General features: G+C 34.3%; 1 protein-coding gene across 4 annotated transcripts in view; it reads right to left on the reverse strand.

Annotated features, from left to right (window-relative positions):
* The window catches only part of Actn (alpha actinin), a 339371-nt gene that overhangs the window by 156091 nt on the left and 158455 nt on the right, over nucleotides 1-24825 (reverse strand). For 2 of the 4 annotated variants that reach the window (XM_090407380.1, XM_090407379.1), the window contains exons 7-8: nucleotides 20777-20858; nucleotides 1757-1842 (exon numbers count right to left, since the gene is read on the reverse strand). In XM_090407380.1, the coding sequence (XP_090263506.1) occupies nucleotides 1757-1842; nucleotides 20777-20858 (168 nt within the window). Of the gene's footprint in view, nucleotides 1-1611; nucleotides 1698-1743; nucleotides 1843-20776; nucleotides 20859-24825 lie in introns of all 4 variants that reach the window. The other 2 variants (XM_090407382.1, XM_090407381.1) reach the window with 2 other exon arrangements.

The following is a 24825-nucleotide window of genomic DNA, read 5'->3' on the forward strand; positions in this document are numbered from 1 at the left end:
CTTAAGTTACTAAAGGGATACTATAATATTGACAAAGATATTTTTCAATACATGAGGAGTAGGTGGAAAACAAGGGGTGGGGTCACATTTGAATGCCCTTTATGAGTGTAGTTAGTAAGGGTGTATGAACTAGGTTCCTTTCTTGCAGAGTGGTGAATGAATGGAATGTATTGCCATAAGTGGTTGTGAGCATTCCAACAGTGAACAGGTTTAAGATATCTGACAGATATTGTGTTAATGGATAGAGTGGGTTTCCTGCAATGAGTCTTTTGACTCCATGGAGTGCCCATGTAAATAATAAGATCTTTGTAATATTACCAACCTGATGTTTACTGTTCTCTTGATCCATATAAATTTATTCAACTGTCTCCCCAACATACTAGCTTTACTTAGTCCTTTATTTCCATATTCCATAGGATATCTTTACTAAAAATTGTGCATAAATAGCTAATTTTTATCTGTTATACTAGTTCAGTACTATGTACTGTGATCAATTTTCATACCAAAGTTATTTCAATAATTATTTAATTTAGTTAAATTCTTGAAGACTTGTAGATTTATTTAAGAGGATAACATAAGCAATAGAGTAAAGAAACTAAAAAAAAAACACAGATTTAATGTCCTGAACAGCATTTCCCTTGATATACTTTTATTATCTGCCTCCCCCACCACTCACACATACAAGATCAATAAAGCATGCTCACATCAACTTTCTGCTAGAGAAATTCCTTTATAATTTTCTCATTCAGTTATGTCCCTTTTCATAAATTAGTATGATGAGTTTCTCCAATCACCTAAGAGTTATCTTTGCGACTATGCTTCTGAATTAAACTTTGATTCTACCAGGTTTCATCATTTGATGTTGACTATCATCTACTCTAATTGCCTTTCCACACTTCTGATTGCTTTTCTATCTTATTGATATATTTGCTGAATGCATTCCTCTTTAGATATTTTCTATGACTCTTCTATCGCCTATTGCCTCATTTAATATTTTTTTCAAATAATTACAGATATCCAAAATATCTCTACTTTTTTTTTTTGTTTTTATGTCACCTTTATGATACTCTTTCCACTATTTCTAAGCTTTCTGAGTAGCCTTCAAAACATTGTCACCTTAGTGATATTTATTTTCTATATTCTTTCTAAAATCCTCATCTGAATTTTGTTTAACTATTGTGATGCTTAGTTTTCCTACATTTTTTCTCTATATTCACTAAGAGCATACTAACTTACTAAAAATCTTTTATATGATTTCTTCTTTACACAGACTCCAACATCCTGGGTCAGCTATATTCTTATTTTTCTATCTTTGTAAATTCTTATTTTTCTATCCTCACCAAATGCTTCCTTGGGTGATAAATGTTATCAAGAATTAATTAAAATGTATAGAAAGGCTTAAATGTTGTTAGTTATTCATAACAATGCTTCACGGTATTCTCCTGGTGGTGTTTATATCATGAAGCACTTATGAAATTAATAAAAAATTCAGACCAATAAAACCAACTTAAAATCATGAAACATGGAGTCATAGAAACACCGTATATGATGTTGATCAATAAATTATAAAAATATTTTAAAGGAATTATTGAATCAATATATTATTCGTACCTGTTGAGCTCCTGAGAAAGTGTGGTAGTATGAAGACACATATGTCATAACTGCTCTCTCATCTGGCATTGCAGTATTGTTGAGATCTATAAAGGGAGCAGACATGAAAACAAGAAAAAAATAAATCAGTGCAAGTTAACATTACCTGTTGAGCACCCTGGAAAGCATGGTAGTAACATGATACATAAGTCATCACTGCTCTTTCATCAGGCTTTGGAGTATTCACCATATCTGTGGGAAATAAAATTCATATTAAGGGTTCCTTGGGTATACCTATGAAAGGTTAAATGTTAGTTGGGCTTTCATGCTACTGCATTCCTATATGTAGCTAAAATGAAACTAGTAAAGCATGAACTGATTTTATATATCAAAAAAGGAAATGTAGAAATTAAGCTTGGAACTTTTATTATCATATCATCATCATCATACGGGCACCTCCATGGAGTATGAAGGCTCATCGTGGGAGACCCTATCTATCATGCCTTTCCTCGAACCCATTAACAGACAAAGCATTCACAAATGACTCTGGCAACTTGTTCCACTCATCCACAACTTTCCAAGCAAAAAATCTAATCCTCACACCCTACCAAGCACACCTTTATTCAACTTCCAGAGATGACCCCTTGTTCTGGTCATCTAGACAAGTGCTGAAAAAACATTTCCCCTGAATCTATCCTATAAAACCCTTTAAGCAACTTAAATGTCTCTATCATACCCCTCTTTTTCTCTTATCATCCAACTTCTGCAATTCACACACCCTCAATCTATCCTCATAGGGAACATTCCACAGGCCACTCACCTCTGAATCCTCTCCACTGCTTCCTCATCACCAAGAAACTCAGGGAAGAAAGATCACACTTAAGCACATTATTTCAGATGTTGGTGTATCAAGGCTATAAAGAGGAATAACAAATTCCTTATCTTTGCTTGTTAATGTGTTCTTAAATAGCAAAGTAATCTTATGCCAAGTAACCATAGGAACATGTCCTCTAAACTTTAACTTTATCTACCACAACCCCTAAATCTCTAACTTCATCTATTTCCTGAAGTACAGTGCCATCAATATGATACACAGCTTGTAATCTGTTCATCCCAAAATGCATAACTTCACATTTCTCCATATTAAACTGATACCCATTATCTTTTGTCCATACTGACAGCCTATTTAATCATTCTGCAAGCTCTCCATATCACCTTGCTTAACTATTACTCTAATTTTGCCTCATCAGCAAGCAACTGAATATTTCCTTTCAGGTTATTTCATGAATAGTCATATGTGCATAATATTGCATATTAATTTTTTAAATTATATATTTATGGCATATTTACTATGATTTCCTTGAAACCTTTAAGATAATCTTCCACAGAATTTAAAAGTTCAGTTTTGGAAACAGCGATAGATCTACACTTCACCTCCGAAAGCAGCTTAACTGATCCTTTTTAAACTATAATAAATTTAGTTTAATACTTTATCCAAGTATAAGCAAACAAAGTTTGCACCTGAAAATATCTTCAGGACTGAGGTAAGGTGGTGCATCTCTTGGCAACTCGTAGCAAAGGTGGACCAAGCTCTTATCACTCCTTGTCTCAGTATCTCCCATAATGCAAAGCACATCTTCCTGTGGACATGGGGGGAGGAGGAATACCAGTTGAATAAATTTTAAATAAAATTTATTCAACTAGTATTCCCCCAATAGAATGGAAAAAAGCAATTGTGATTCCTATCTTTAAAAAAGGTAATAGAGATGACCCTAAAAAACTATAGAGGTATCAGTATACTAAATTCCTGTTACAAAATATATAGCAGAATCTTAAATAGCAAACTAATGAAATATTCCGAAAACTTTATTTTAGAAGTACAGAATGGATTTAGAAAAGGACAATCACGTATAGACCCGGCCTTTTGCCTAAAATTAATAATAGAGAAAAGAAGAGAATACAATTTAGAAACACATATTGCATTTATTGACTTTGAAAAAGCATTTGACAAAGGTAAAAGAAACATATTATTTAACATATTAAAAGAAAGACAAATACCAAATAATATCCTAAAAGCTATCACAAGTATATATGAAAATAATCAAATACAAATAAGATTAAATCACAAGCTATCATATACGAGAGAGATAAACCAAGGGGGTCCGACAGGGATGTCCCCTCTCAGCAACTCTTTTTAATATCTACTTAAATGAAATAATAATAAAATGGAATAAAAATTTACATCAAGGAATTAAACTTTCTCCTCAGTAAACTTAAACACTCCCCAGACCGGTTTCAACCTTTATTGAGGTCTCATCAGTGGGAGGCAGACCCAGAGTGGTGTTATTATTATTTGGTCCTCTTTGCCGACGACCAAATAATAATAACAAATTCTGAAGATAACCTACAGAAAGCTATTTTAGATCTAAATGAGATATCCAAAGATTATGGTATGAGAAAAATCAAAAACTATGGCCTTTAAAGGACAAGATCCAGCAAGAACTAAAATAGTAATAGATAACAAGATCTTAGAACAGGTGAATTCGTTTAACTACCTAGGATGTATGATCACATATGAAAATGAAAAAGATATAAACTAAAAATTGCAAAATATTTAAAAATAACAGGTGTAATTAACTCTATATTTAAACCAAACCTAGTTCAAAAACAAACCAGACTAAAAGTATACAATACATCAGCCCTACCAGTCTTAATGTATGGAAGCGAAATCTGGACAATAAAACAAAAAAGACAAACAAAGATTAACAACAGCAGAAATGAAGTTTATGAGAAAAACTGCAAAGTATACCTTATTTGATCACAAAAGAAATGAAGAAATTATGAAAGAATTAAACCAAGAACCAGTAACAGAAAAAATTAAAAAATATAAACATAAATGGATGGAACATGTTCAAAGAATGAAAACAGAAAGATTACCAAAACAAGCCTTAAAATACAAGCCATTAGGAAAAAGAAAATCAGGACGTCCTCTTAAACGATGACTTCTAAGGCCGGAAAACAGGCCATGCTAGGCCTAAATCCTTGATATACATGATGATGATATTCAAGATACTTGAGTGTTTTCACTAATTTCTCACTTACACCGTATAAACTTCACCACATTCTTCCTAGGCTGAATCAATCAGTTCTCTTCAGTTTTCCAGTATCTTTGATCCTTGTTTTCAAACTTTCATTTTTTTCTTGAATAACATTTGCACATTTCAGTCTACACTTCACCTCTGAAAGCAGCTTAACTGATCCTTTTTAAACTATAATAAATTTAGTTTAATCCTTTATCCAAGTATAAGCAAACAAAGTTTGAGCCTGAAAATATCTTCAGGACTGAAGTAAGGTGGTGCATCTCTTGGCAACTCATAGCAAAGGTGGACCAAGCGCTCTCATCACTCCTTGCCTCAGTATCTCCCATAATGCAAAGCACATCTCCTTGTGGACATGTATACTGCTATGCATTAAGGGAAGGGCCACTACCCAGACCGGTTTCAACCTTTATTGAGGTCTCATCAGTGGGAGGCAGACCCAGAGTGGTGATACTAAGGTAGAAGCAATAGAGAGGTCATATTTACCTATACGAGCTTCCAACCAGTGTACCACCTTATTATTAAATTACTGTGGATTTAGAGAAAGATGTTGGAAGTTTATTTTGCACTTGGTTAGACTATAATAAATTTAGTTTAATCCTTTATCCAAGTGTAAACAAACAAAGTTTGCACCTGAAAATATCTTCAGGACTGAGGTAAGGTGGTGCAACTTGTAGCAAAGGTGGACCAAGCTCTCAGTATCTCCCATAATGCAAAGCACATCTCCTTGTGGATATGTATACTGCTATGCACATTAAGGGAAAGGCTGATGAGACCTCAATAAAGGTCGAAACCAGCTGAGTAGTGGCCCTTCCCTTAATGCATAGCAGTATACATGTCCACAAGATGTGCTTTGCATTATGGGAGATACTGAGAGCTTGGTCCACCTTTGCTACAAGTTGCACCACCTTACCTCAGTCCTGAAGATATTTTCAGCTGCAAACTTTGTTGCTTACACTTGGATAAAGGATTAAACTAAATTTATTATAGTCTAACCAAGTGCAAAATAAACTTCCAACATCCTTTCCTACACAATTTTTTTTTAATATGATATTCAATTTTACCCAGCTAAAAACTAAATGGTTATCACTTTTCATTTCAAATCAAATACTTTTGTGTCCTCAACCACAAAAAGAGTAAAGATATCACATCACTATCAATGATAATGCAATCAATAAGATCTTTCTTATTTCTTACATCTTATCACACATGATTTGTGCATATTTCATTACTAACAGGAACATCATATTACTAATGACTAGTCCATGTCTTGAAATTCAGTAAACACTTACTATTATTAGCTTTACTCTTTTCTCCAATTTTTCCCAAAAGTTTCTTACTTTGCTGTTAAGATCTCCAACAAGGAGGACTAATTTTTTCTTTTTCTTCGAGTCAACTGCCTTACTTAAAAATTTTCTCCACTTTGATCAGTTAAATCCCGAATTGTCAGCCCAGAATATCAAGTATTTATATTTACAGAACAAAGCATACCTAAACTCCATATTTACCAGCGTGACACTAGGATTAACTTAATCCAGTACTCTAGCATCAACATCAATGCATATTTGTTTTCATAACATTATTTCTAATGTATAATTATAATCAAATTTCTATTCATATCTGTAAATTTCTAGGCAAACTGTCTTTCTGCATGATTTTCTATGCTACATTAAAACAATCTATTAAATGAAAATGGTGTAAAAATTTGCAGTAGTCATAATCTGATGAAGAGACTAACAATTTCCCAGATTAAAAAACCTTCATGCAATGTCCAAGAAAAAAAAAAGTTAATTGAAAGAAGTTCTCAATTAGCAAAACGCAGCTAAGAAAGATAGTATTGAAGGGCATTAACTGAATAAGTTTATATGGAATAAGAGAGAAATTAGTCAAAACACTGAACTAATTGCATATTTAGTGTTCAAATCAAGTTTAACTTATGGATATGAGACCTGGGTTAGAAATAAAACAGGTGATCAGACTAGATACCACTGGTATGAGAGCTCTAAGAAAAATTATGAGAGTGAAGAGATGACATCAATATCAGAATAACTAAAAATGAAGATTATTAGCTCTGCTCATACATTTCCTGAATGCTAATAGCCTCAAATTACTTCCTACTATCTTAATTTTCCTAACCTTTCCTCTCCGCATAATATGAATAGGAGAGGAAGGGTTAGGAAAATTCAAAACAGCATTTGAAGCCAAGATGGTAGAAGAAAGACCTAGAGGTAGTGCAACATCTGGATGGATTGGTGCAGTCAAAGTGTCTTAGAAAACTAAAATATAAGATCTGAAAAATAATGAAATCCTGACAGACGAAGACTAATTTGGAGGAAAATGTTTGATAGGAAGTAGTAATGAAGTAAACTTTTTCATTTAGTACCATCATAGTATCCTGCACTACACTCCTTGAGGATATATTTCAGGAATTAAATGATGATAGCAATCAGAAATAATGTTTCTATCCAAAAGTTTTACAAATCTTGCAGTTATATGTAAGATTTAGAATGTTTGTAAAACTTTTCACAGTTCCAAGGTTTTTGTATTATCTTATCTTCATTAGAAATGACAGAAATATTGGATATATTTCTACAATGCCTGTATTATATTTGTATAAAAATTACCATTATGGAAATATCTTAGTAGCAGTTGCATTTTTGATAGTTTCAATGGATTTATAAATAGGCATGTGCTCCTTTGTGAAAATTTTTACCATTTTGTATTTGTCTGATAACCATTTTGTTATCAGACAAATACAGTCTAAAAGGCTAAATGGATATTATAGGAAGAAGACCTGTAGTAATATTTAAAAATATCTACAGGAATTAAATTTAATTTGAATTTCAATAAAGTTAAAAATCTACCTGTGAAACATTTTACTACAGACATCCATGAGCAATTTTATTTATAAAGTTCTGGAAAGGGGGTGCTTAAGGGTCAAAGATTTATAACTGAGAGGAGACCTCCACATAGCCTTTAAAGGAATGCGGAGAACCGACCAGGGCTTCTGACCTAATGTCCAATCCTCACCTTCTCGTGGTGCACCCTGTTGGGTATCTACTTTGATACTGAACGAACGAGGATGGGCTGGCAATTTGGGATTTAGCCGACCAAATTGTATTCTTATTGGTTAAACCAAAATAAAAAATGATGGTACAACATGACAAAATTTCATGCCGGCTGGGGCGTCGCCCGGTTAAACAAGGCCCCCGTTGTTTTCGCCAGGGAACCAGGGCGAACAGCGAAAAGTCAGCTACTGGAACAAATCTGAAAACAAACCCCAACTCAACATCACCAGAGTTAAAGATCGGTACTATCAACGTAAGAAGCCTGAATGGCAAAGAAATGGAGCTAGCTGAGGAATTAGATAAGTACCAGATCGACATAATAGGGGTGACTGAAACAAAAAAGACCAAAACTGGCGAGATCTTTCTGAGCAATAAATACAAAATGTTATATTCAGGTAATGACAATCAAGGAAAAGAAGGAGTAGCCATAGTATTCAACACAAAATACGAGGCTAATCTTCTTGAATGGCAGTCAGTCTCAAGTAGAGTAATGTGGGCAAATATGAGAATGGGGAACTGGACAATGAGACTTATTTGTGCCTATGGTCCCACAGAAGGTTCTACTAAGGTAGAAGTGGAGGAATTTCTTGACGCTTTAGAAAAAGCAACTGACACAATGAAAAAGGAAAAGTTGGTCCTTGTTGGGGATCTAAATAGTAGAGTAGGAAATGATTGTGAGACATACAAAAATATTTTGGGAAAATTTGGAGAAAAGAGCAAAGCTAATAATAATGGCAAATATCTGTTGGATTTCTGCTCAGGACATGGACTGGTTATTACTAACACCATGTTCCAACATAAAAATGTGCACAAATTCACATGGAGAGAAGAGGCTAGGAATAAGAAAAGTCTCATTGACTATGTTATTGTTGATAGTGATGTTTTCTCCCTGGTGCAGGACACCAGAGTGTACAGAGGATTTGAAATTGGAAGTGATCACTATTTAGTCATGAGCAGGATAAAATTGAATTTCATATTGAAAAGAATAACATGTAAGAAAGTTTTAAAGCGAATAAAAGTTGAGCAGCTCTCAGATGTGAACTGTAGACTAAAATACAGAAATATTATTGAAAAGAAAATGAAAGAGTTTGAGAACAGGAATCAAACCTTGGAGATTCAGTGGCAAACTCTGAAGAAAACATTGATTGATTCTGCCAGAGAGGCATGTGGTGAGGTTGTGTGCAAGGATAAAAAAATCAGAACTCCCTGGTGGACACAGGAAGTTAAAGAGGCAGTGAAGGAAAAGAAGAAAGCATATGAAAAGTTCCTGGCAAATAAGTCAGCTTTTACTCTTACAGAATACAGAGACAAATGTAAGAAAGCTAAACAGTGTGTAAAACTAGCTAAACAGAAATCATGGGAGGACTTTGGCAAGAATATAGAAAATAAATATCAAGAAGGTGGCAAAATATTCTGGAGGTTGTTGAAGAAGCTTAGGAATGGAGGAAAGAGTGCTGTAAAAGCAATTAGAGATGATAAAGGTGAAATGAAAACGGGAGAAAAAGATATCCTTGAAGTATGGAGTAATTACTTTGAAAAACTGCTAAATGAAACAAGCAGTGATGACAGCACAGTGATAAAAAACACTGACCAGGCATGCAGTCAGGAATACATATCCATACTTGAAGTAGAAAAAGCCATCAAAGGCTTGAAATGTGGAAAGGCAGCAGGAGTAGATGATATTCGACCAGAAATGCTGAAGTATGGTGGTATAAGAGTCTTACAGTGGCTGCACTGCATAGTTCAGAAAGCCTGGACAGAGGGACGAATTCCTGATGATTGGAGTAGAGCTCTCATAGTACCCATATATAAAAAGGGAAATAAAACTGAATGTGAGAATTACAGAGGTATTTCCCTACTGAGTTCCTGGCAAGATCTATGCAAGTATACTTGAGAAACGGTTGAGAAGAATTGTGGAAGAAAAGCTTGGTGAAGAACAAGCTGGATTCAGGCCAAATAGAGGCTGTCAGGATCAGATCTTCACTTTACGACAAATAGTCGAGAAAGCATGGGAATATAACAAAGATCTGTATTTAAGTTTTGTTGATTTGGAAAAGGCATATGACAAGGTGCCAAGAGAGAAGCTATTCAATACGCTGCAGTTATATGGTGTCAATGGGGCATTATATCAAGCAATACTTAGTCTTTATTTGAGTTGTGAGTCAGCAGTTAGAATTGAAGGAAGTACAAGAAGATGGTTTAATGTTAAATCTGGTGTGAGACAAGGATGTACATTATCCCCTCTGTTATTCATTATCTATATGGATCACATTATGAAGGAATGTGGTATTAAACCTGATATCAAAATTGGAGATGTTAATGTCAGCTCTTTGCTTTATGCGGATGATGTTATACTTCTAAATAAATCCACTACAAGTCTGCAAGATTCTCTGACTAAATTGAATAGCTGTTGTAATAGATATGGTATGAAGGTCAGCAATAAAAAGACAAAGACAATGAAAATAGGCAGAATCATTGAAAATGTCAACTGTGTTGTGAATGGAGAACCTGTGGAACAAGTAAAACATTTCAGCTACTTAGGCACAATTTTTACTGAAGATGGTAAACTAAATATAGAAATAGACAACAGAATCAGCAAAGCTGGTATCGTGGGAAGTCAATTGAATAAATTCATATGGAATAAGAAAGAAATTAGTCGGAACACTAAATTAGCTGTATACAAGACTGTGTTCAAACCAATTTTAACTTATGGATCTGAGAGCTTGGTCAGAAGTAAAACACTTGACCAAAGACTAGAGACCACAGATATGAGAGTCCTGAGAAAGATTAGAGGCGTGAACAGATGGCATCAATGGCAATATCATATTAAAAATGAGGATATTAGGAAAGAACTTGACATTGTCAGCATCCAGGAATGCGTTAGCAGAGCTAATCTCAGATGGTATGGTCACTTAAATAGAATGGGAAAGGAAAGATTAGCAAAACAAGTGTTCTCTGCCAGGTTGGCAGGAAAACGACCCAGAGGAAGACCAAGATATAGGTGGATTGATACGGTACAAAGTGCCTTAGACGATAGAAATATAAGATCTGATAATGTTGGAGTCTTGACAAGTAACAGACTGATTTGGAGGAAAATTGTAGATAAGAAGTTAGTAATGATGTAATTTTTTCATGTAGTACTGTCATATCCTGTACACCCCTTGAGGGTACATGGCAGGAATTTGATGATGATGATGATGAGTTCTGGAAAGGAGAAAATCGTTTTTTCTAAGGCTATTTGAAGAGATGATGTTATGATTCAGTACCACGATAATGTCTTCATTAAATTACACTTTAAAATACCTGAATTTAGAAATAACCCTTTCTTTATTATTAAAATAGAAAGAAACTAGCTTAACTTGCCTAATTAACGTGCTTTTTTTTTTTTTCATAGAGTTAAATATAGTGATGATTTAAAATTTATTTGCAGTTGCTTACTAGTTTCATATTTAGCTAGCTATTAATAATATCTGAAGGAGTTAGGTGAATCCATGCTTTTGAACTTGTCAGAAATCACTAGCTCACCTCATGAACCTATGGAAAAATAGCAAACATTATTAGCTAAGAAATTATTCACACAAAAACACATGCCACAAAAACCAACCAAAACATTACTAACAGTCAACTTTCAAATAATATATATATATACACAGTAAAACAATCATTTCTGTAAAGCAATCTCTAGTTGAAGACAGTGCTTCTTAATCATAATTATATCAAAAGAAATAAGGAATAATGGAAGTTTTTTCACTTGGCTATGTTACCAATTATATATTTGGTTTAATCCTTTATCCAAGTGTAAGCAAACAAAGTTTGTGCCTGAAGTATTTTCAGGACTGGGGCAACTCATGGTAAAGGTAGAGTAAGTTCTAATCACTTGCCTTAGTATCTCTCTTAATGTAAAGAACATCTCCTTGCAGAGATGTATAATGCTATGCATTAAGGGAAGGGCCACTACCCAGACTGGTTTCGACCTTTATTGAGGTCTCATCAGTGGGAGCCAGACCCAGAGGTGGTGATACTAAGGTGAAAGTAATGCAGATGTCATATCACCATATACCAGTTGCCAAAAGGTGTCAACACCTTATTATTAAAATTCTCTGGATTAGAGATAGTTGATGGAAGTTTTTTCACTTGGCTATGTTACCAATTATGTATTTGGTTTAATCCTTTATAAGCAAACAAAGTTTGTGCCTGAAGGATTAAACCAAATATATAATTGGTAACATAGTTGAGTGAAAAAACTTCCATCAACTATCTCTAATCCAGAGAATTTTAATAATAAGGTGTTGACACCTTTTGGCAACTGGTATATGGTGATATGACTTCTGCATTACTTCCACCTTAGTATCACCACCTCTGGGTCTGGCTCCCACTGAAGAGACCTCAATAAAGGTGGCAACTGGTTGGAAGCTTGGGTGATGAATGGCAATGCTGTAGCCCATGAAGTTTTAACTAAGGCTCGGCTGTTGCTGTCACCCAGGTTCTGGAGGGGTGGGGGTAATGAATGGCAATGCTGTAGCCCATGGCTGTTGCTGTTACCACTCAGATAACATATGAGCAGTGGTGAGCTATGGAAATTTTAACAAAGGGCTCGCATCGTCGAACAAAAAAAAAAAAAAAAAAAAAAAAAAAAAAAGCCTAACTTAGCCCTTATAATACTTATATTGCAACTTTGTAGAGCTTCTGACAGATATGATAATTCCTGTAGGATATCAATCATTAATGCTAGATCTTTTAAAAATTCTAAATTGAGAAGTCTGTTTAAAAAGCCCTTATATTTATCGTTCGATGCAAAATGCTTGCATAAAGCTGGGTAATTTCTTCACAAAGCAAGAGCCATTCGTAAACTTCAAGCTGCCCGTCTTGATCCAAGCACACGGCCGATCTTTAAAATTTCGATACCAAGGTCTTTTGCAATCGTATTTAATTCTCGTTGATTTTTTGGTGATTGATGATAAAAAGCATATCATTTATCCATAAATAGTTCAAAACGATTTATTTCTTTAATGTTTTTTATCGAATCATCTAATGCTAATTGTAAATGATAAGCGCAATGCCAAATTACAACATTGGGAAATTTTGTAAAAGTTTGATTGCAACGCCTGATTTCCTAACGTTACACTAGCTCCATCAGAACAAAATGCAATGAAATGATTTTTTACATAGTTATCAGAAAATCTATATGAATTTAAAGTAGCAATTATAGTAGCATGTATACATTCCACAGTGGTATTTTCTAGTTCTACAACATTGTTAAACAAGAAGAACAAGGAATTGCAAATTTGAGAAAAATTTAACAAAGGGCTCACGGGAGCCCTTGCGAGTCCCTTATAGCTCACCACTGCATATGAGCAAAAATGAGCGGCTCTGCTCGGTGGTGGGATGAGCCTGCCACGGTGTAGAGCCAACGCTGAGAGTTCTTTCCAGTGGCAGGATGAGCCTATTACTGAGGGGAACAAAGCTGAGTTTTTGGAGTTTGACCTGTACTTGAACATTCAATGAAGGTCGAAACCAGTGTGGATAGTGGCTCTTCCCTTAATGCATAGCATTATACATGTCTGCAAGGAGATGTGCTTTGCATTAAGGAAGATACTAAGGCAAGTGATCAGAACTTACTCCACCTTTACCACGAGTTGCCCCAGTCCTGAAAATAGTTCAGGAGCAAACTTTGTTTGCTTACACTTGGATAAAGGATTAAACCAAATACATAATTGGAAATAAGGAGTAATAACATCTTAAAACATAAAGCAGTTGAAAACGACTTTATAGTAAACAATCCCTCAAAGGGTGATGATAATAAAATACTTATATAATTGTTTAGTAATAACAAGTTATTAAAATCCATTTAATATTATTAAAATTAAAAAATAATTTTTTAAGTCTAACTGCATCAGTTATGCATACTAAAATTCTATTCATTATTGTTATTATTTGCATTTTGCAGCAATGCCTATCTATTTAGAACTCCCAATCCATCCCACAGAGCAAGCATATGGAGCAGAATGACAAAGAGGTTCCAATTTTTTAGGCTGGAGAGACAGTTTTAATGCAAAAAATACTTGAGATCTTTACTCAAATACATTCCTGCAATTAGTTTTGATTTAAACTTGATGTTTGGTACACATACAAATATAATACAACTGTAAAAAATCTGTTATTAGTAGGTGAGAACATAAATTTTCATTATATAAAGTACTATTAGTAGATGGTTGATAGCATCATGTTTTTAGATAGCCGTGATTTCTTTAGATGGAGGATTCATAGAAACAGTGAGACGTGTGAAGTAGAGTGCAGTGCCCTTCCTTGGAGGTGTCCTTCCTTATTACAAATCGTGTCATAATAAGTTATGCTACCACACAATGAGAAACATCATAGTCATCAATTTCCTGATATGTACCTTCAAGGAATGTTCCGGTTGCTATGATAGCACCACATGATTAAGTTTACATTATTATTAATCGCCTATCAACAATTTTCCTCCAAATCAATCTATTTGCGAGCACTCTAATATTGTCATACCTAACATTTCGTGCCTCTAAGGTACTTCTAACTGAATCAATCTACCTAGACCTTGGTCTTCCTCTAGGACTCTTTCCTGCAATCTTACCATCAAACACCTGGTTTTGCTAACCTTTCCTCTATTATCCTATTTTAAGTGGCCATACCACCTTAAATTAGCTCTGCTGACACATTATTGAATGCTAATAATGTCAAGTTCCTTTCTAATATCTTCATTTTTAATATGATTCTGCCATTGATGCCACTGGTTCACTCACCTATTTTTTTTTTTTTTTTTTCAGAACCCTCATATTTGTGGTTTCCAGTCTTTGATAAAGTGCTTCATTTCTAAGCAAACTCGCAGATCCATAACTTAAAACTCGTTTAAACACTGTCCTATATATACTGCTGATTTGGTGTTTTGGCTAATTTCTCTCTTATTCCATATAAATTTATTCAGCTGGCTACCCACCATACCAGCTTTGCTTATTCTGTTGTCTATTTTCATATTTAACATGTCATCATCATCATCACTAAAAACCATGACTAAATAAGGGAAATATTTTACTTGTTCTATACCATCTTCATTCAGAATGCAGCTGAAGTTTTCTTGCTCCTGCCTATTTTTATACTTTGGTCTTTTTATTGATGATTTTCATGCCAAATTTGTTACAGCTGTTATTCAATTTAGTTAGTGAATCGTGGAGACTTTCTTTAGATGTGTTTAGGAGTACAGTATCATCTGCATAAAGCAGATGATACTGTCATGACATTTCCAATTCTAATATCAGGCTTGATGCCACTTTCTTTCATAATATGATCCATATAGATGATGAATCAGAGCGGAGATAATGTGTATCCTTATCTTACTCCTGATTTTACATCAAACCATCTTTCTGTATTTCCTACAATTCTAACTGCTGACTGACAATTTAAATATAGACTATATATTGTGCTCTGTATAATGTTCCATTCACCCCATATAATTGTAGTGTTTTGAAAAGTTTTCCCCTTGGCACCTTGTCATATGCCTTTTCCAGATCTACAAAACTTAAGTACAGATCGTTGTCATATTTCCGCTGTTTCTCAACTATTTGTCTTAAAGTGAAAATCTGATTTTGATAACCGCTATTTGGCTGACCCCAGCTTGTTCTTCTCCAAGTTTCTCTTCCTTTCTCAACTTCTTTTAGAGTATGCTTACATTAATCTTATCTAGAACACTAAGCAGAGAAATTCCTGTATAATCCTCACATTTAGCTTCAATTCTTTATTATTATTATTTTTTTTTATAGGTGAGAAGTATTAGAGATTCCCATGTATAGAGAATTCAAGATGATTAGTACTAGTCTAATCATCTTGGATTCAACCTTTTGACTAGGCCCTCCAAATTATGTAGCCACTGCAAATCTTTTATACCTCCATACTTAAGATTTCTGGTGAAATACCATCTACTCCAGCTGCCTTTCCACATTTCAAGTTTTTGACAGCCTTTTCTACCTCAAGTATTGATATGATTGATATTGGCTCTTTATTGTAGTAATAATAATATATGGGTACACTTCTTTGCATTCCTCTTGAAACTTTTCTAGTATGGTTCTGTCTTGGTTCAGTTTTTTCAAAGTAATTACTCCAAAATCTAGGATATCTTCAGTTTTCATGTCACCTTTATCATCTTTGATTCCTTTAACGGTACTCTTTCCTCCATTTCTAAGCTACTTAAATAGCCTCCAGAACATTTTGTCACCTTCCTGATATTTATGTTCTATATTCTTACCAGTCTTCCCATGACTTGTTTAGCTTCTTTTACATATACACAGCTTACATTTTAATTAGTATTATTTTAAGATATCAGCAAACTTATTTGATAGAAGCAATTGGTATGCGTTCTTTTCCAGGACTGCTTTTTAACTTCTTGTGTCCACAATGGTATTCTTATTTTTCTATCCTTGCAGACAACTTCACCACACACCTCCCTAGTTGAATCAATCGATGTCTTCTTCAGAGTTTGCCACTGAGACTTCAAGGTTTGGTTCTTGTTTTCAATGTGTTTCATTTTTTTTTCAATAATGTTTGTATAGTGGAGCAAGCTCCATCACTTTACTGCGTTTTACGTTATGAGAAAATATTAAGGATAGTGACAGAGCTTTCTCCACCTTTGCCACGAGTTGCACTACCCAAGTGATGACTTACACTTGGACTCGCCAATAGTTCTTCGGCATGAAACTCTTAGATTTCAATCTCCGAGTTTCGTACTTGGTTAAATAAAATAATACAGGATTTATTATCCCCTTAATTTATGTCGCCGGAAAAATAGCCTTTTGGCTCTTTATTGTAGTAATAATAATATATGGGTACACCGGTCTGGCAATTCATTAGTAGGGGTATATGTAAGTTCGGTTCACTTAAACCTTGATATTCCAGGGTCTACCTACTCACTGAATGAGACCTCAATAAAGGTCAAAACCAGTCTGGGTAGTGACCTCTCCTCATAATGTAAAACAGTAATACATCTCCTAGGAGCTGCATTTTACATTATGAGAAAATATTAAGGATAGTGACGGAGCTTGCTCCACCTTTGCCACGAGTTGCACTACCCAAGTGATGACTTACGCTTGGACTCACCAATAGTTTTTCGGCATGAAACTCTTAGATTTCGATGGATTTTGATCTCCGAGTTTCGTACCCAGCTGTTAAATAAAATAATACAGGATTTATCATCCCCTTAACTTAATTTTCTTACATACTGTTCTTTTCAATGTTTCTGTCTTTGTCTCAGTAATGCCAATTATGCCCATGAGGTACTTTTCCAATTCTTCAGCAAGTTTGATTTCCTTTCCATTAATACTCCTCATATTGATGGTTCCTATCTTCAGTTCTTCGGATATTGGGTTTATTCTTCTTCTACATTTTGATATCCATTTTTATCCTGCTTAGTACTAAGTAATGGTCAATTCCAATTTCAAGTACTCTATACACTCTTGAATTCTGAACGAGCATGAAAATATCAACAATGACATAGTCAACAGCACAAGAAAAGTTGTTGACTATGTCAGCAACTTTTCTTGTGCCTTCTCTCCATGTGAACTTGTGCACATCTTTATGTTGAAATATAGTGTTAGCAATGACTAGTCTGTGTCTTGAACAGAAGTCCAGTAAATACTTACCATTATTATTAGCTTTACTCCTTTCTCCAAATTTTCCTAAAATGTTCCTATATGCCTGGTGGGATTCATTTCCTATTGTGCTGTTCAGATCTTCAAACAAGGACTACTTTTTCCATTTTCTTTATGTCAGCTGTCTGCTTTAATGGCTGAAAAAAATCAATTTTTTTCCCTTAGAAGAACCATCTGTGGGACCATACACACAAATAAGTTTTATTGTCCATGTCCCCATTTTGAAGTTTGCCCACATAATGCTTCTTGAAACTGCTTCCAATCAAAAAGTTTATCTTCATGTTTAGTGTTGAACGATATCGCTACTCCTTCCTTTCCTTGATAATTATTCCCTGAAAATAACATTCCATACTTATTATTTAGTAAGATCTCAGCTGTTTTTGTCTTTGTCTCAGTAATGCCAATTAAGTCTGCATGGTACTTTTCCAATTCTTCTGCAAGTTCGATTTCCTTTCCAATAATACTCCTATCTTCAGTTCTTCTGATGTTGGGTTTATTCTTCTTATTTTGAGATGAAGCTTGTTCCATCATCATGTATCATCTCCATCCAGAAGGTTGACTACTATGACGTGCCTCATGGTTGACTATGGGCATAAGGATAATGTGGTGAGTGCCCTATCTCTTCCACATTGTTGCAAGTATTCATGGATGTAAATCTGTGTATGTGTATTCACAGGGCTGGGGGGGGGGATCAAAATTTCCAGGTGAAAAAAACCTTCTACCCATGTATGAGACCAGCTAATTCACATTGTTGAAAGGACTATATAAAGGTTCCCCACGTCATGGACGGGAATTGAACCAAAGGACTTCATCTATATTGACTGAGCCACGGAGGCTCTTAGAGACTGTTTCAGTAGTTGAGTTTTCACCATTCGCCTTGGTTCCCTGACAATAACAGTGGGGGCCTTGTTTAACTGGGCAACACCCTAGCCAGCATGAGATTTCATGCTTGTTTAACTGGGCATTGCCCAGATAAACAAGGCTCCCATCGTACATATTTGTGGTTTAAGCCAATAGAGAATACAATTTGAATGTGTAATTTCCAAATTGCCAGCCAATCTTGTTTGTTCAGTGCCCAGTATATACCTACTAACAGGATGCATTACATGAAGGCAAGGATTAGACATTAGGTCAATAGTTCCAGTTGGTTCTCTGCATTCCTGAAAGGTGATGTGCAGGTCTCCTCTCAGTTATTTGGTTTTGACCCCTTAAGCAACCCCTCAACAAGAAACACTGTTTACCAATAACACAGTCAGATTAATATTGCTACAAAACTTTAATCATGAGCTTCACAACAATTATAATATATATAAGTATGAAATGTATTATTTTCCTAATTATGTAGAAAATATGACCAAAATGAGTCAATGTACATGAAACTTACCAAGTGAATGATATACACTGTATACTCAACATAATGTGGCTCGATATACACAAAATTACTTAAAATGTGTTCAAGGGTTGACCTCTCAATTTCACTCTTCTTTTTTTTCACCTCCCAGCCACCTCAATGATTGGAATCAGAAAATGTAGATAGAATTTGTATCTTTCATTGGAAATAAATTATTGATTTGCAAAATTAAAGATTTGCAAAAGCCAATAAACTACAGTATGAGGTATATCACATCTTATCTATTACAGTAGATTATAGAAACTTGATATAATATGGGCACACTTATGTGTACTAAAGTTTTGGACCCCATTGTATGCATCTTATTAGGTCATGTACATAATTTCCTAAAGATCAGGTTTATTTTTAATACCTTGTTATCTTATACTTTAATTTGCTAGACAAAAATCACATATATTTTCCAAACTAAAGCCAACAGATGTTTTAGCAAATTTTTCGTTACCAATATTTCTTATACCGGCTAGGCTTAACCCCTTAATAACTATCCTATAAAAATTGGCTGTATGCATAGAGTTTAAATGTCTAAACAGTTTTGAGATGGTTACTAATATCTTGCTAGAAGCAAGTAATTTAACCAGAGAGAGAATCAAAATCTATTTACATGAGAAAATATCTTAAAAACATTGAATAAGCTAATCTAAAATACTTCAAACTTTATGAATATTATGCCTCTTCAGGAATTCATCAATCCATACTTTTTTTTATGGGATAAATCTTATGTTTAACTTAAAAAATTATGCTTTTGGTCTATTTTAATAGAGAACAATACACACAAACACACAACATTTTCCACTTCAGCCAGAAAGATTGGAATAACTTCTGTCGACCTTGAGAGAGACAAGAAGAACTTTTTAACCGAAATAAGTTAGTCAGTCTCATACAGAGTGGCTTCTCCTTTTGAATAACTTTCAAATAGTCAGAAATACACAATTAAGAGAAATAAAAGATTACAGAAATAAGAGACTATTTTGTTGATTTTTCTTGAATGTGCTCACACTACATGGCATAGATGTAAACAATGTATGATGTAAATAGCTGAATGTTTAGAATTAGCCATAAAGAAAGGCTAAGTGGTCATATCATATCAGTTAGATCAGAAACAAAGCATCATCATATTTCAAGATTAGCATAATATTTATTTTGAAAGAAAATATGCTGCTAATTGCTGAAGTGCATATAATACAAATTAAAACCTTTCTGATTTTATTATTCCAGTTACCCATCATATTTACTAAACCACTCCTTTGTGAATTTTCTATAAGAAGGTGGAAAACAGATTTTTATACTGCAGAAAATAACAGTATAAAACAACAAGGGAAAATTTTCAGTGAATGAGAAAAGGACTTCCTGTTTACTAGCACAATTTGTATACACAAAAGTAGTTCTGCTATTAACTGAAAGTTTTCACTTATTTCATACACTAGAGAGATATTTTTTCCCCAAGCAACACTCATCCCACACTAGCACAATATCATTAATGCAAATGACAGTAAAAAATGCTTCAAAATCTACAACAGTGAAGTTAATATATTTCATATATTAGGTTTTCAAAGCTATTTTACATTTTTTTAAGGAAAATCACTCATTTATTTTTAAAGGTACTACTAGTTTCCGCTTTCTAGAAGACTTCTTTTTTTTTTACTGTGTATATATACTGGATTTAGAGCCAAATCAATTTTAATTACCTGTCAGTTTTTAAAAATAAAATAGCAAAATGCATAAATTTATGTTAAAGTCCATTTAATGCTATGTTAAAAACAATGTAATCAACAGTACAAGAAATTTTATCAAGTTAGTTATATGTGAACAGCAAAACAATTGCAACCTTCTCCATATGCAATAAAAGTATTTTAATGGCAGTAATCATGTTAAAGAACAAGTGCAAAAAATGCAACAGAGCAACATGCTACTGGAAAAATATAGAAATAATTATACCTTCTGGATCCAACATTTTTGGGATGTTAAGATATTTTTCAGCAACATCAAATGCCAAATTCAGATTTTCTAATGGGTTATCCTGTAAGAAACAAAATGCATTAATGAAAATTGTCGGTTTTTATTTTAGCACTTAAACACTATAATTAAAAACATTATTAAACAAAATATAAGACAGAGTCACTAAGAATCAATGCTAAATACTAAGAGAATATTTCAATATCCTATGAAGCAGAAATCGGAGAATTTCTGCATTCTAGGTAATTAATACTAGATGTTTACTGAATCAACTGAGAATAGGCTGAGAATTTAGCTTAGCTAACTGAACTACTATTTTGTATCAGCTAACACTATATAATCAGATAGCATGTTATCTAGGCTAGAGAACTAAGTGAACAGTGAAAGTCAGTTACTAAAACAATCTCAAAAGAAGTGACAAGAGGCATCATCTTGTCTTCAATTGTTCATGAACATAAGAAGCATCAATGGAAAAAGAAATGGTACTAGAAGAAAAATTAGGCTAGTGAGACTAAGAAGACAAACATAAAATTCTTCTAAATAGGATGATTTCTTTCAGGGTTGGGAGGAATGATTAGCTATGCATTCAATACTAAACATTAAAATAAATCACTTTCAAGTAGTGTGATTCTGACAAATTTCAAAATGGGAAATTGGTGTGTGTGTGTGTGTATATGACAGACAGACAGAGACACACACACACACACACACACACACACACACACACACACACACACACACACACACACACACACTGTATATTCCTAATTTTTTAATCTACCTTCCACCCATAATATTTATCTATTTCATCCAAACTATTCATGCTACTACTGCCTCAGAACACTTACAGAAAGACCATTCCATAAAATTTCTACCCAAATTATAAAAAATGAGCTACTTATATTAGTCCTTTCTTCTTCATTATTTCTTACTGTGTGTGTCTCTAGTAGATCTAGGCTTAGGCACTTGCAATATAGACTGAATAATTGTATTATATCTGCTACAAACTAATTAAAAACTGCAGTCAAGTCTTCTCTTCTTCTGTTAGTTAAACTCAAATTGCAATTGACCAACTAGAATCATAACTTTCATAACACAGTCCTTCAATACTCTTAGTGAATATTCTCTGTATACATTAATTCTTTTAACATCTATTACAAAGGAGAAATAACCAGAATGTATTACAGAATCAAATAGTTTAGCAATATCTGAAGGAAATTCTTCTTGAAGTAATTCAATTGATTTTGTAATGCATTCTGATTTTTTCTCCTTTAAAAACAAATTATGTTTTTAAAGGAGAATAAATTTGTTTATCAGAAGGATAAACAAATCAAAGGAACAGCCATGGATAATCCTATTTCTCCTTACATTGCCAACTTCTTTCATGGAACACTTTAAGCAACATATTTTTAATAACATTTCACCTAGACCTACACAATGGTGTGGAAGATATATTTGCAATTTCAAATGGCTTATCCTTTGAGTTACAGCAGTTTCTTTCCAAATGAAATGCACCTCATCCCAGGATCCAATTTACCTTAGAAGTAGCAAATAACTAATTAGTCTTTTTAGATCTTCTAATTCTTCATCAACCAGATGGAAGCCTGGAAGCTTACATTTTTCAGTTTTTCAGATGAAGACTCATACAGGCCATATAACTATTTAATTGCCATTCTGTGATCCTATATTGATGATGCCTATGATACTTTGGCAAAAATTCTACATTCAAATATTTTACATGAATTTTCCTCCATATTTATATATATATCTTTTGATTATTCCAACTCACAGAATTTCATTATTGAAACAAACCAATAGGACAAAATATATTGCAGGTTGCTGCTATAAACTGGGGGGGGGGGGGTATGCGAGAAGATGTAAATGCCATGTACTGGAAGATTAGTACAATGAGTGCAAGTTGAGCAATTATTATGGGAGACTTCGACTATGGGGTCATAGATTAGAGGGAGAAAAGGGAACATGGCAAAATGGAAGTGAAATTTATACAGTTGCTAAGGGATAATTATCTAAAACAACATGTTACAGAGGAGACCAGGAGTTTGAGAATGCTGGATCTGGTAATAGCCTCTGAAGACATATCCATAACCAAGGCAGACACTCAGCATTCAATTGAGAAGGGTGATCATGCAGTCTTGTTCTAAAATACTGCTAAACATGTGGAATTCTCTGTCAAGAAAGGATTTATCTTGAACTATAATATAAGGTGGTAATTATGACACTTAGGACATCTTGGAGCAGTGCCCTGGCTTGAGAAGCTACAAGTAGACATGTCAATGGTGCATGGGAAGTAGTCAGGGATTGTTTGAGAGAAGCATTATCAGACTGCATACCTATAATCAGGAGGATAAACCAAGTGGGGATTAAGTGGATTAATAGAGATATAAAGCAAAAGTGCAAAAAAAGAAAAAACACTATGGAGGAAATATAAAGGAAAAAGGTGATCACCATATTCATTAGCATTACAAAGTGCAAATAAGAAGGGTAATTAGCATAGTAAGAAAGACCAAATAAGATTATGAGAGAAAATTAGCTAAACAAGCCAACATAAATTTGAAAGTTTTTTCATTTATGTAGCAAGTAAGAGGGAAAATGACTAAGGAAGCATGACTTTAGTCAATGCTAATGGTAAGAAGATAACAGAAGCAAAAGAAATAGTTGAGTTGCTGAGTGATCATTTTGCAAAGGTGTATCATCCAGCTGGAGACTTTGCAGTTGCTGAAGTGACAGAGACATGTCAAAATTGAGGTAGATGATACAATACAATTGAGATAGGGATACAATACTATATAGTAAACAGCATGGCTTTGTAAAGTGTAGGTCCTGTCTTAGAAATTTATTCACATTTTATAATAAAGTGACAGCAGAATTGGATAATGGAAATGATTATACCATGATACTGCTGGACTTTGCAAAAGGCATTTGACAAAATACCACATGGAAAACTATTACAAAAAACTGGAGCAATTGGGAATGGGTGTGAAGGGCATGAATAGGAGTGACAGACAGAAACACCAGAAAGTAGTATATGGTGGAGTGGAATCTAGGAGAATGAGAGTGACTAGTGGAGTAACTCAGGGTTCTGTACTAGGGCCACTACTCTAATTTGTATATCAATGATATAGGGAAATATTTAAGGGAAGGAAATTCAGTTGTTTGCTCATGATACAAAACTGGGGCTTGGTTGGCCTAGTGGTTAGCATATTCGCTCTCCAGCTAAAAGGCTGCAGGTTCGAATCCCACAATGGGCATGGATATTTGTAATTGTCTGTGAAAATACTAGTGTTGTTGTTGGTGGTGGACAGTAGATGGCGTTGCAGTTGATGATGCAGTTGGTGGATGAGATTGAGTGGGGGAGATGGAGAGTTGTAGAGTAGGTGCCCTCCCTCGATGAGTCTTGGACTCCCTGGAGGCGTCAAATAATAATAATAAAATGTGAGATTATGTACTTTAGGGGTTGAAAAAGTTACATACTTTTAGTTACATATAAAGCTACATCACACTGATAGGAATAGATTGCAGGAAACTGATGGGCTAAAGACTTGGAGGTAATGGTGAACAGAGAGCTGAAGTTCAGAAGGCATGTTGCAAAAATTGGTAAAATAGCTCAGAGTATCACTTAGATGTTGAAAAGCATGCTAACAAGTAAAGAGAGGGAAGTTATTATCCCTCTTTATACGGCTATGATTCGGCTGCATCTTGACTACTGTGCACTGATTTGGTTGCCTGGGTTTCTTGGGTATCAGCAGATGGTAAACAGAATTCAGAGATGAATGACAAAGCTGGTGACAGGTCTGTGGAATGTTCCCTATGAGGATAGGTTGAAGATGTGTGAATTACAAAATTTAGTTGATAGGTGGAAAAGAGGGGACATCATAAAAACTTATATTAAAAGGATTTTATAAAATGGATGTGAAGGAAATTTTTCAATATATGACTAATAGTCAAAGAACTAGAGATCATTTGTGGAATATGTGTGGTTAGTAAGGATGTGTGGACTAGATTTTCTGCAT

Source organism: Typopeltis vanoorti, chromosome 17 (assembly GCF_054136105.1).
Source record: "Typopeltis vanoorti isolate ZY-2024b chromosome 17, IOZ_Tvanoo_1.0, whole genome shotgun sequence".
Taxonomy (NCBI): Eukaryota; Metazoa; Arthropoda; class Arachnida; order Uropygi; family Thelyphonidae; genus Typopeltis; species Typopeltis vanoorti.